Source organism: Ruditapes philippinarum, unplaced genomic scaffold, assembly GCF_026571515.1.
Source record: "Ruditapes philippinarum isolate M1 unplaced genomic scaffold, ASM2657151v2 ctg1903_1_1_1_1, whole genome shotgun sequence".
Lineage (NCBI taxonomy): Eukaryota > Metazoa > Mollusca > Bivalvia > Venerida > Veneridae > Ruditapes > Ruditapes philippinarum.
In genome coordinates this window covers 220,990-235,418 of record NW_026866018.1, presented here as the reverse complement: position 1 = coordinate 235,418, position 14,429 = coordinate 220,990, and the positions used below count along the sequence as shown (strand labels likewise).

Below are 14,429 nucleotides of genomic sequence, written 5' to 3'. Positions count from 1 at the left end.
ATTTTCCAAGGCGAAATACAAATTAATTAGAAATGAATAATGTAAACTTACTCAATCTGCGACGTTGAAATAGAGTACATTGATTTTGATTGTTTTGTCAACATGCGTTTGGCACGCTACATTGTGAACGTCAACGTAAAACAACACCTCTTAAGAACGTCTGGTAACAAGCGTTAACCGACTGGAATAAAGGAATTGGTGGTTCTGATTTATTTTCCATTAGACCAATTTTCTATCATCAACTAGATAGTTTTCACAAACAAAATTCGACAAAAAAATTGTTTTTATTTATCAGATTTTTTCAAAACAAAATGGCGCCGCTCATGTGAATCACAGGAATGATAATAAGAAACAGGCGAGTGCATTGTTAGCAGATAATGCACGGCTTCGGGCCTTCTTGCTATATCATAAATTCCGATAGTGTTAGAATGTTAAATGATACTATTTAAATTTGAAAGAAACAGAAAATTTTCGAAAGAAAAACATAAATCATGAATGTAAACAGTTAGCCATTGCAGTTGTAATAAAATCTTTCAGCTGTAGTTGTGTCCCTTATTTAATCAAACGCCATTTATTTCCTCTGTCTAAACTGATCGATTATATGTGCAGGATTTTTAAATTGATTTTGGGCATTGTGTGGTTCACTTAATTCTTCGATGTTTGCATGCCACAGTTACGATATGAATATGAAATTTTTGATACCTAACTGTTCAACAGATAAAGCAACATAAGAGCGGACTAACGCTAATCTGTGCATGCTTTTCAAATTTCACACCTTCTGTGCTTATGAGTGTCCTAATTATTCTAATTGCAATTGCTTATTGTTTTTGACTGTCACATTGAAAGATACATCGCTACATGAAAAAGAAATATACCAAAAATACATTTTTGGAGGGTGGGCAAGGCCTATGAGATTTAATACTGAGGTTAGTGCTTAAACGGGGGCTGCAGTGTATTTCTCATTGTGACTAATGCCTATGTGGGGCTAAATGAATCGTGGTTTATTAATTTTATAAATGTGTTTAACAAGAAAGTTCTTTTTTTTCTTTTGATCTAATTCTCAGCAAATTGTTTCATTGTGTTGATTTAATATCTAGAATTTTTATTGTAGGTTTTTTAAGGGTGTATCTTATAACTTACCTTTGGGTTATACTCTGAATGGAAATAGAGAATAATAGGTTGGTGCCGTGGATGGAGAAAGTTTATCTGGCGCGGCGGAGGAATTTATTGGGTGAGCCGAAGGCGAACCCAATAATTTCCGGAGCAAAGCCAGATAAACTTTCTCCATCCACGGCACCAATCTATTATTCTATTTATCCTGTCACCGTTTTTTTTTAAAGAATTTTATTAGGCAAACTACCTTTAATCACACTATCAGAAATGTTTCTATATAAACAAAGAAGGCCCGAAGTGTGCATTATTCTACAACAATCCACTCGCCGTTCTTATTATCTCCCTGTGTATTTTCACATTGAGGGCGCCATTTTGTTTGAAAAATGTGATAAATAAAAACAATTTTTTGTCGAATTTTATTGTGAAAACCATCTAGAATGAAAGAAAATGGTCTAACTAAGAAAATGAATTCGAACACCAATATCTTTTATTCAGATGTTAACGCTGCACAGACGTTTAAAGTATTGTTTACGTGACGTCACGATGTAGCGCCAAACAGCACGTGCAAAACAATCAAATCAAGTCTGTTTTAATGTCGCAAAGTTTTACATTTATTTCACTTTTATTAATTTTTATTTCGCTTGAAAAATTATAGAGTGAAATAGAATAAACAAACACAGTTTTATCAACGTTTCCAAAATTCGTTATTCTACACACAGAAGATTTAACGACAGTTTTATATTTTCTTGAAAAGTAGTCGGGCAAACATGCATACCACGTGATCAACTGCCGTAGATCAGTAAAAATATACGGCACCTTGTTAGCGGGTCGAAATTGATACAAGTGACAGGATAAAAGAAAAATTTGTTGTTTTGAGACGAAAATCCCCAATGGAAAAAGTTTCCAAATTAAAAATAAAAATGTTTGAGTCTGAGTAACGAGTTACTACTAACAACCAGATAAACAAAGGAACACTAAATATCATGTTAAACAATGACACACTCCCACGATATGACTAAAACTGGGCTTGCGTCAGAGTAAAAACTAGATAAACAAACACTATAGGCACTATATATTGAATAATTATTGAATGAAATGTAAATGTCTTCTGATTATAAATTGTAATTTATGTCGTCTGCTTCTCATTAATTTTGTTGTTGTTGTCATTTTGACAGTCAAGGATTCAGATGGTAAGAAATTTGCTAGCGAGTGATTTACAGCTAACTGTGTGTAGTCCAAGTGTGTACCCTCTCACCTAGTCATATTTAGATTCTGTGTCCTTATCAGATCTTCAACCTTCCTTCCCTGTGTACAAATGAGCCGCATCATGACAAAACCAACATATTGGGTTTGCTACCAGCATGGATCCAGACCAGCCTGCGCAGCCGCGCAGTCTGTTCAGGATTCATGCTGTTCGCTATCAGTTTCTATACTTGTTATAGGGTCTGTAAGTGAACAGCATGGATCCTGATCAGACTGCGCGGATGCGCAGGCTGGTCTGGATCCATGCTGGTTGCAAACCCATTATGTTGGTTTTTTTGTCATGACACGGCTAAAATGTAACCTCACTAACCAGAGATATTTTAGATATGTTTGCACAACAATCATATTGTTTACAGTATGCTCTTGGCTCTAAATAGTATGCTCTTGGCTTTATATAGTATGCTCTTGGATTTATATAGTATGCTCTTGGATTTATAATGCTATTTTATTTGCTTTTTTGTATTTGCTTTATTTGTATTTTATGAGACATTTGCTTTATTTTGTATATTTTTATAAACTTGTATTTTTGCTGTTTTTTGGTTGTGGGTTTTTTGCTTTGGTTGGGGTGTGACATGTGTTCTTAAATCTTGAATTTGGCAATATTTAGGTTGTGTCATTTGCTTTTATTTGGAGTGAAACATATTTGCTATATTTGGTATATGACATATTTGCTTTTTTGGAGTGTAACATATTTGCTATATTTGGTATATGACATATTTGCTTTTATTTGCATTATAACATATGTTTATATATAGCATGAGGCATATTTTATGTACTTTCAATGTGACAGATGTATGTGCTGTTTTTGCTTTATTCAGAATAGTACAGAACTTTCACTTCATTCTAAAACCTTCATTCTAAATTTAGATATACATGTATTACCTTTTCCTGTAGCATAAAAACTGATAGATTATATTAGCTTTTCTCTTGCTCAAAATCTGATATACTAACTAAATGTCTTCAGCTGGATACCTGAGATAATAAGTACCGTAAAATTCCTATTAAACGCCCCCGGGGGCTAAACATTTTCCAAAAGGGGGGCTATTATTACCACACGTAATAAATCTTAAATCCAAAAATCATTGAAAATACATTTAGTGGAACATGGGTTGGTAATAACATTAAAATGTGTTAAGATTTTAAAGTTCATGTGTTCATTTGTGTTTACTATGAAATAAAATGGATTCTGAAGGATTTGAGTTCACCACTCATGAGCAGATTTTTTTCCATATCAAAAAGCCTGGGGGGGGGGGGCTTTTATTAGGGAAGGGGCGTTTATTAGGAATTTTACGGTGTGTCTGATTTAAATGAAAAATGATGATATACAGTATAACCTCTGCAGAGTGACACTCTGTAGAGCAACAACCTCTAAACAACAACCAAATGATTTGTCTCTGAGAGGCTGATGCTTTGCAGAGGGTGTGCTGTAATTATATGTCCTATATTGAGAAAAATGTCAACTTAGTTTACTTCAGATTTGAACCTGATATAAATAACTTTATTTACTTTTGGGTTTAAACCTGATATTAATTAACTTTAAATCTGATATTTATTAACTTAATTTACTTCGGGTTTTAACCTAATATACTTAAATTTTGCTTCAGGTTTAAACCAGAAAAAAATTAACTTAATATTTTAATTCAGGTTTAAATATGATGTAATTAACTTAATGTACTTTGGGTTTAAACCTGATATTAATTTACTTTATTTACTTTGGGTTTAATCCTGACATTAATTAATTTACTAAAGGGTTTAAACCTGATAATTAATAACATAATTTGGTTTAAACCTGATATTTATTAACTTAATTTAATAAAGTTTAAACCTGAAAGAATTAACTTAATTTGCATCATGTTTAAACCTTATATAATTTTTCTGTTTGTTTCTTTACTGTGGTAACAATCTTATATAACTTTTTCCTATTTTTTTCTCCATTATTACATAGCATGCAATCAGAGGGGTATTGGTGAAGTAATAAATTCCTTATATATTATATAATTATTTTTCTATGCAAATAGCTGCTCATTAGTTTACAGTTACTTTAGACATATTTGAAATGATTTTAGTTTTTTCACATGGTAATAAAATTTTAAAACAAATATTTATAATACAGTGCTTATGCTCTTTATCATTAAAGTATACATTATTGTTAGAAATTAGCAGTATTATAGATAATTTGAGCCACGTCATGACAAAACCAACATAATGGGTTTGCGACCAGCATGGATCCAGACCAGCCTGCGCATCCACGCAGTCTGATCAGGACCCATGCTGTTCGCTTACGAACTGTACAACATGTAGTGAAACTGATAGCGAACAGCATGGGTCCTGATCCAACCATTATGTTGGTTTTGTCATGACGCGGCTCATTTGTACTCATTACAATTGTTCGATGAAAGTCATGTCCCACTCATAATTTGTAACCTTTACAATTGACCAATGAATGTCAATGTTACAGACATATAACTTGCAGCCATTTAAACTGACCAATGAAAGTCAATGTTACACACATAATTTGTAGCCATTACAATTGACCAATGAAAGCCAATGTTACACACATAATTTGTAGCCATTACAATTGACCAATGAAAGCCAATGTTACAGCAGTATAACTTGCGGCCATTAAAACTGACCAATGAAAGTCAATGTTACACACATAATTTGTAGCCATTACAATTGACCAATGAAAGTCAATGTTACACACATAATTTGTAGCCATTACAATTGACCAATGAAAGTCAATGCTACACACATAATTTGTAGCCATTACAATTGACCAATGAAAGTCAATGTTACACACATAATTTGTAGCCATTACAATTGACCAATGAAAGCCAATGTTACAGCAGTATAACTTGCCGCCATTAAAACTGACCAATGAAAGACAAGTTTACACACATTTTGTATAGATGTTTTATTTGCTTAAGCCTACTTCAATGGTTGTATTAGAGATATGTTAATGGTTTATGGTTGCCATTTTGGACAGACCAGTATGTAAAATAAAAATGAAGAAGACATAATTTTTTCTGTCACTAAATGATATGGATATACACACAGCATAAATTGATAAGAAATAGACATAAAATATATAGAAAGTTCTAATTAAATTCTCATTTCAATTTCACTTTTATTGATATATTTGCACTAGGATTTTAAAAATACAAATATTTTTTTTCTCTTTCAGAGATTAGATCTAAACCAAAGTTAGACAATAAACCAAAAGAAATACAAACAAAGAAAAGTGAGGATGTGGATGAAGATGTCAACAAAAAGTCTCTCACTAAGGAGAAAATTGAAGTAAAACCAATTACTGAAGATCTCAAAGTCCGAAAAATGTCCGAAGAGAAAGATACTACTGACACTACAGATGTTGAAACAAAACAGCATGTGGTTACAGACGCATCCAAAAAACCTGATGAAGAAATTGACAGGCCTAAAGATATTTGTGAGAATAAGAAAAGCCCTGCTGATATTGATGAAGAAGTTAAAGATGCTGAAAAAGAAAATTTGACTAAAGAGGCTGATATCATTAATCTAGATTCAGAAGATGAAAATTCAGAGAATCATAAAAACGAAGAGGCAGAGTCAAAAAGCATTAAACTTGTGAATGATCCAGCAGCTGAAAGTGAAGAGACTAAAAAAGAAGTTGAGACGGTAACAGAAGAAACCAGCTGTGTTGCACCAGCTGAGAATAAAGGGGTTAAAACAAATGAAGAAGAAGTGATGGAACAGGAGACAACCAATGAACTAGATGTGAAAACTGGAGTTGAAGAAGATGTATCAGATAAGGAGGAAAAAGAGATAGCTTCAAAAGAAACAGATGAGAAAAACAACACTGATGGTAAAGAGGAGGATGAAAAAGAAACAATGGATATAACAACTGATGTGACAGAGGATAGATCTGCAGAAGAACTGGTTGATAAGGAAGAAATGGAATCTATGGAAGAAGAGGACAAACAAAATGAGCCTGTAACATCGATTGAATCTCCCAAGGTTGAAGAAAGTCTTGAGAAAGAAAATGCAAAACTTGACACTGAAACATGTGTAGAGAAAAGTCCTGAAGTTAAAGAAATGGATGTAGATGCCGAGTCTATGGATATAGAGAAAAATGTAGTGGACAATGAAGAGGTTGTTGAAGAAGTTAATGAAACAACTGGTATTCCAAAGGAGCATGTCGAGGAAGGGAACACTGTTACAGAAGAAGAAAACAAACAATCTGGAGAAGAACAGGTAAAAATTGAGTAACAAAATATTTTTATGTTAGGATTTTGATAAACTTATTGAGACTACTTCAAATTACTTGCCACTCGCCAGTTAAGCTGGAATAACATTTTGGATGTGATTTAAAATCTAATAAAACAAACAGACTTGAAATTCCCTCTATGTATCCAATTGTAAAGTATCCTCTATTTAATAAGTTAATTTGATTGAACATATTTAATAAATGTTTGCCATGTCCATCTATCGTCTCCTCCTTCATTAAGTTTTTAAAGATTATTTATGGCAGCAGTTTAAAATAAAGTAAGAAAGGAGTTAATTTAATCAATTACCTAAATATAATTGTTCATCTTAGGTTGTTGCTGAACCATCTCCAGCGGAAAAGACATCGTCTAAAGTAGATGATGAAAACAAACCTAAAGGGGATGATATACCCAAAGAAGGAAATGAATCCAAAGAGGAAGAAAAGGATAAAGAAGTTGATGTTGAGAGAGAGAAATCTGAAGATAGAGCCTCTTCAAGTGACCGAAGAGCATCAAGCGACCGAAGCTCTCAGGACCGACACAGGGACTCAAGTGAAAGACATTCCATAGAGAGGCGTGACTCCCGGGATAGGCATCACTCTGGAAGTAGTGAGCGATCTAAATATGATGACAGGTCAAGGCGAGATGACAGACACCGCCAAGACAACAGATCACATGGATCTAATAGGTAAGTTGAATTATGTCATTTTAAAATAAGTTCCATATGAGAGTAGTTGGTAAGTTTATATTTGAGGGCCTGCTGATGTGTCAAGTTGTGCACCAAGGGGTGTCTGGAGGTCTTCCTTCATCAGTTAAGCTGGAAAGTTGACATAATTATCATGACCTTTGTAGGTCAGTGAAAAAATCAACCTGAGGTTTCCCGCGGTCATTGGGATTAACATATTGCACATGACAATTATCTCTTAATGTGTCTTAATAAAGAAAAGACCAAAATTATCTGCCCGATTTATCAGTATAGTTAATCGCAATGCCAAATTTACTCTTAAAAAAAGGCTTGACAACAACTTCTAATTGCACAGAACCAACATTTTAATATGATTTTTCACTGCTATGCATTATTACTCCGAGAGCCATTCATCATTGATTTTTATCATATCAAAAAAATAGCAGCCAGGGGAGAGAACTAGAACAAGTTTTTTTAAGTATGTATAGATTACTTCCCCTGGGGAATTTTGCAAACAATTTTTGACCGGGTGATATTCATTTCCAGGATGATAGATTGAAATAACACCATGTGACATCATTTATAGTAAATGTGACATCATATATAGTAAAAAGTTTACACGAGATATAATAATAAATATACTTTATACACTTCACATCATTTGCTGATTATTCCATTTAATTGAATCATTTGATGTATGCAAGAATATCAAATTTTATGTTTTTAGGCTTAGTGACCTCTTTGGAGCTCCTTTTAAACCTAAATGGTGTCTTACATTTACCAATATTAATTTTTTTTAAACATTTTTCAGGTCAGACAGTTACCATAGTAACCGATCTAGCTACGATCAGAACCGAGATCGCTCATACGACCGAGACCGAGATTACAACAGGAATAGAGATTATAGACATGGCGATAACAGGTGCGTCTATTTTTAGAATTGGGAAAAATGTTAAAGTATGGGGGTATCGCTTACTTTTGCAATAAATGTTACAGTAATGGGGTATCGCTTACTTTTGCAATAAATGTTACAGTAATAGGGTTTTCAAAATACTGTTGCAATATTGATAAAGTTGGCAGTTCCAAAAATATAAGCTGGAGAAGTCCATTCACTAAATACATTAGTTTATGGTATATGTTGCATCCAATATCCAGTGCTTGGTTGACAATCTACTTTTGTGATATGTATATTTGGTTTATACAGAATTTATTTTTAGTTTGTTTGTGTGGGAAGCTATAAGTTTATAGACACACTTTCAAATCCATTCCTGGAACCAACCAGTACTGAGCAATTAGTGTGAGGGTTCTTGCTGAAGGAAACAACAACTAGCCCTTAAATTTATTGAACTTGTTGAATAGAATAATATTATGCCCACCAGAGGCTCGCTCGCATAATATAATTTTTTTTCAACACATTTGAAAAATTTATTGTTGAACCTTTACTTATTTGATATCCTCTGTATGCTGCATAAAATATTCCCCAAATCAGATGTTGTGGATACAATTATATGATTAAAGCTTAAGTGATTCATTAAATATATAGTGTCAGAAGATAACATTTTGTAATGTCACATTGCAACATTACCAAACATGTCGCACATGCCTCCTTGGATACTGGGTCGTAGTTATTATGTTAAGTCTTTAAAAAATGATTTGTTTGGTGTTATAGAAATAAACATCACATCCCATTGACAATAATAAAATGTTCACTGTAACAAAATGTTCACCCTTTACCAAAAAAAAATTTGTCGAACATGGCGTTACATCACTTGTATCAAGTGAACATTATGTTCTAGCGCCCTAGTTGTGATGTAATATTTATATAATGTATTGAAACATAGTAAAAAATATATTTTAGAAGTGGACATGGATACCAGGACAACAGAGGTTATGGAGGTCAAGGTCACAGAGGGCATCAAGGTCAGTATGGTGGTTACCAAGGAAACAGGGGAGGAAACAGTCAGGACAGAAGCTACAATAGAAATTACCAAAACAGAGGGGGTTACAACCAGAATTACAGGGGTAATCAAAGAGGGGGTTACTACTAGAGACGTTTGATGACTTAGGAGAATTGACAGATCTTGTACAACCCTCATAAAATTTTGACATAAGCGTAAACTTGCACTTTGTTACATCTTTAAGCTTATCAGTGGTTCTTCAGTGGTAAAATGAAGAATTTTCATACAAAAAAGATAATAATATAAGAACTATATGTGTTGTAAAGTGTCTCGGCATAATGTCAAGAAAAGCACATTTTTAAGCCGTAATTGGAACTGTGGTGTATCTTGCAGTTTATAATCTAGCATATCCGAGACTATGATGAAGTGTTTGAATAGCAGGCAGAAACTATGATGTAGTGTACTGGACAAATTTTCAAATATGTAGAGACTATGGTGAAGTGCACTGGACATAATTCTACATACAAGATGAAAGCTATTGTGTAGTGCAATTGACATAAATGAAAGGTATGGTGTAGCGCACAGAACATTATTTCAAATATGAGATAAAAGCTACAGAGTAGCATACTGGACATAATTTCACAAACAAGATATAGACTATGGTGTAGTGCACAGGACATAATTTCAAATACAAGATAGAAACTATGGTGTAGCGGACAGGACATAATTTTACAAACAAGATAGAGCTGTAATGAATGTTTAAGTTTGAGGAGTCACACCTCATAGATAACCTTTAGTGCATTAATTTTGTACACAGTTATAACAGGAAATTATTTTTAACTCTGTCCTAACATTTTTCCTCTTCAAGGAATTCCAGGAAACGTGTTAAATTCTCAAGTTGTGTTCTGATTAGGGAGAAAAAAAAATCAAGAAATTCCAGGAAACGTGTTAAATTCTCAAGTTGTGTTCTGATTAGGGAGAAAAAATCAATACATTTATCTAAACTTCATTCTTCTAAGTATTTATGTATATATATGAGGCATGGTGTGAAAGATTTTTGAATTCATTTTAATTTTGTATGATAATGTGTAAATTGACATTTGTTTCTTTGAAATTTAAAATATATTTTTGTTTTGTGCAAAATTCAGCTTTAAGTATATGTACTTAAACTGACATATTTGTAAATGGATTTTAGGGCAGCATTTTATCATGTAACAATTTTGTTAAGCTTTTTGTTTCAGATTGCATAGCGAATACATGTAGATTTATCATAATTTTCATTTTTGGGGTAACTGAGTGTTAACTTTAGCTAGATTGGATGTTTTGACCCTTGTTAAGGTGTTTTGACCCTCAGTGAGGTTATGACCCTCATTAGAGTATTTTGACCATCAGTAGGGTGTTTTGCCCTCAATAGGGTGTTCAATGTAACACATGCCTATGATATATTACAGTGCCGTTCAAGACTTTGAAATGTTGATTTTAAATATAAAAAGGTTTATACATAAAACAATTTTTTTGTGTTGTTTTAAGGATGTGAGAGATAAATAGATAAATGGACTTTTTTAATCTATAAATAGCATATAACCAGAAATACATTCTATAAATAGCTCATTGCATATTTTCCATTACAGGTTTTCTTAAAAGGCAAAACTGGAAATTTAGGTGTTTATTTTATATAGTCTGTTCCATGTTCTAAAAGCAGCAGTGTATTTTAAACGCTTCACATTTTTTTGTGTATACTACAATGCGTAGGGACTTGCTTTAAACACAGTATGATATTTACAAAGAATGTTTGTGTTTTTGATTTTATTATACTTTTGATTGATACTTACTGTTGTGTTTGTTTGTTTGTATATTTTTGTATTTTCTTGTTGTGAAAACATCTTCTTTTAAAAAACTATCAGGCCATTTTCTTTTCAAGCTAGTCCTTTTTTCAGGCATTTTTCTTTTTTACACCAGGACTGGCCTCTTTCACAAACATTTTAAGGTTGACCATTGGAAGATTAGGGAGAGCTGTTGATCTTACCCAGACTTAGATGTCACACTTTTGGTTAAGCTTTTGCATGCAGATTGGTGTCTCCAAAATTACTGAAAGGAATGGGCTGAACATTTGCACACTTGTTATCTATGGTTGCATAAATTATTTACACAGGCCCAGTAACTCTTGAGTTACCTTTTTACAATGTTAGGTCCCTTTATTATGGTCAAGCACTTCTAGCCTTGCTGTCTTATGGACAGCTGTTGTCTATTAAAAAATGCATATTTTATAGAAAACACTGCATATTCATTTACATTATATACATCTACAAACTGGCGTAAATGAAATTCGTCTTCAATACATTTACTCTGTACATGATATGCAATGATGGATATTTGTTTTGTATGAGCATTTAACTTCACAGCAAACTACTTTCGTTAAATAAACTACCTTAATGATGTGAATGAAATTCATCTACCTTACCTATATTCTTTTACACAATATACACTGTGGAATTTTCAAGATACTTACTTGTTTATTTGTTGTAAATAAAGTATGGGAATAAACCTCCCTGTTGATTTCTAGCCTGAATCATAAAAGTGTAAATTGCAAGCTAAATTGTAACATAAAATGTCACTTGAATTTAAAATATCTTGATATAAATGATGTAGTCAGCATATTTCTTTTATATTAATACACAGGGTTGTTTTGTTGTTGTTGTTTTTTGGTCAGAAGCGATACACAGTGAGTTTTATAAATAATAACTCACACAAGTATTTCACTGATTAGCATGTAAAATTGTTTCATATATTTTTTACATGTGTATAAATAATGATCCAAAAAATAATTAAGTGTATCATATTTTGCTTGTACAAAGTGCTTAATTGTTGTCATATTATTTCTTTGAATATTTTTCTGTTGTATTCCTTCATATATGGGTAAGGAGAAATTTTACTGTTTTCTGTCACAGTGAAATATTGTCATTTAATGTGTCATACAGAACCCGCGTCTTATAGTGGGGTCACCCGCGTCTTATAGCGGGGTCAAGTCTTATATTGGGGTCAAGTCTTATTGGCGAGTAAATAAATGTTATCAAAGATTGATCATTAATTGATTTATTGTCGTTTCGTAGGATCATGACTACATTGTCAAAGTTGTTATTTTGTTTAAAGAGTTTGCCATCTTTGTAAGATGTAAATTTATCATTATCATGTGTTAAAAAACAGCCATTTTTCATAGCATTTGTAAAAAAGGCTTTCATGTAAAAAAAGCATCGGTCAAAATAAAAATTTTGTAAAGAAAAAAAAAACTAGAAATTTGTTGTTTTTCAACTCCTGTTAATTTTGTGTAAAGAAAAAAAGTGGAGGTATTGATATGACCCACTCTTTGGCGTTACTGGTTAACCTTTTTGGTTAAGTTTACATAAATAGTCATGCTAACAGTTACCAAAATAATGCAATTTAGACATTATCAATGGCACTTAAAACCCATGTTAACTACCATAAAGAGGTCAAAATATGCAAAAATAGCCCTTACTGCGTTAGTAATGCAGTAGAAATATAGTTATAAATACTGAAAAATTGGTTATTAATCGCAAATTATGTGTAAATTAATACTAGAATTTTGAATCTTTATACTCTTCCGAAAATCTAATTACCTCATTCTCAGGTTTGATTTTATCAAAATATTTTTGCTCATCTGGAGGCGTATTTAATTTTAACATTGAAACTTAATATGTGGATACACCTACCTCTTACTACACTGAATTTAGGTCAAAGGTCAAGGACACTGTGACCTTTAACAGGTAAAATGTTCTCTCAGAAACTACCAAACTTTTCACTTTAAATCTGTCTTACTTGTTCACAATCTTGTGATACAATATCACAAAGGCAGATAATCCTTGTTACTTTTTGCCCTTTTCTTTACATATTTATTATTTTTACTGGAAAAACTTTTTTAAGATTAATTTCTCAAAAACTGTCAAAAGATATGGACCTATCCAGTGTTTAAAGTTTTATGTAAATTGGCTAACTTGTTATCCAATTGCTACACTGAGATAATACATAGTCACTGGTTGACCTGGTTTGCACAAAACAACACACGCTTATGTTTGTGAGCAGTTGACCTAGCAATGAATGGAAAAGGTGTGGCTAAGTGTGCTACGAAAAACTGGAAAGGTCCATTGAAATACTTGGAATACTTATTCACTGCAAAATTTGGATTGCATACATTGGTGGACAATTGTAAGCTGTCTCTCAATAGGTCTAGCTTTTTTAGCACAATAGGTATAGCATTTTTAGCTCAATAGGTCGAGCGTTGGACTTTAATCGGGCGACCTAGGTTCGAGACAGGGCAAGTCACTTTCCTTGTGATTGATTAGATATCCTTTTTACAGTCATTCACACTGAACCTCTGCTCTGGCATGTACAGAAGTAATCAGTTAATTGTGAAAGTTACATTGTTCTTCTTGCATGCCTGCTCATGGCAGGAATTATGCATGGAAAGGCACCTCAGGTCTTCTTCCACCACTACAGCTGGAGAGTCACACCAGTTATGACCATTACAGTAAAACCCAACAAACAAATAAAAAACAATTGAAAGACTCCGTAAGGAAGGATTCTTTTTGGCCTGATGTCAGTTCTAAAGTTGATCAGGAAAATCGCCATATGACTTTCACGGTGTTAATGCAAGGTAAAACCCCCCAAAAAAAGAAAAAAAAGTTTGGGATCATGCATACAAATAAATTACAAGTTCACTATAGGTAAGGAGACTCAATCATGTCGTGATTTCTTAGAAAAATTTGTTTAAGGACGTTTTCGGGAGTTTTCATGTAGACATTTCATAAAGACATATGGGCAAAATGAAAACTGTTCAATAGAATTTCTTTTAAACTTCGCATGTTGTTACAATATGATAACAGAAACATTTTAAGCGGGAAAAAAAAATTGGGGTCACCGTTCTTGTTTTTCAGTTTTAATTTTGCCTATGTCTTTATGAAAAATCCCGAAAATGTCCTTATAACGATGTATGTAAAGATAGAAACAAGCTACATAAAGACATATAATCGGCCATCTTTTGACAGCATTTATTTAAAAGACCATCAGCAACAAAAAAAATAATTCTTGCTTATACTTCCATCACATTTCATTTCCCGGGCTCAACGTAACGCTGTCTAAACTCCGCCCATTCTAGAAACCACGCCCACTTCAAGAGCAAGTTAGCCAGTATTACTATGACCCCTTCGATTTATA

The 14,429-nt window shown here is 32.9% G+C and overlaps 1 protein-coding gene across 1 annotated transcript; it reads left to right on the top strand.

Annotated features, from left to right (window-relative positions):
• Window positions 1-2,188: 2,188 nt before the first annotated feature.
• LOC132731002 (uncharacterized protein DDB_G0283697-like) lies at window positions 2,189-12,487 on the top strand. Its single transcript, XM_060717095.1, has 5 exons — window positions 2,189-2,303; window positions 5,561-6,606; window positions 6,950-7,305; window positions 8,114-8,224; window positions 9,161-12,487. The coding sequence occupies exons 1-5, from the start codon at window positions 2,204-2,206 to the stop codon at window positions 9,348-9,350; spliced, it is 1,803 nt and encodes a 600-aa protein (XP_060573078.1). The 5' UTR covers window positions 2,189-2,203; the 3' UTR covers window positions 9,351-12,487.
• Window positions 12,488-14,429: the final 1,942 nt, after the last annotated feature.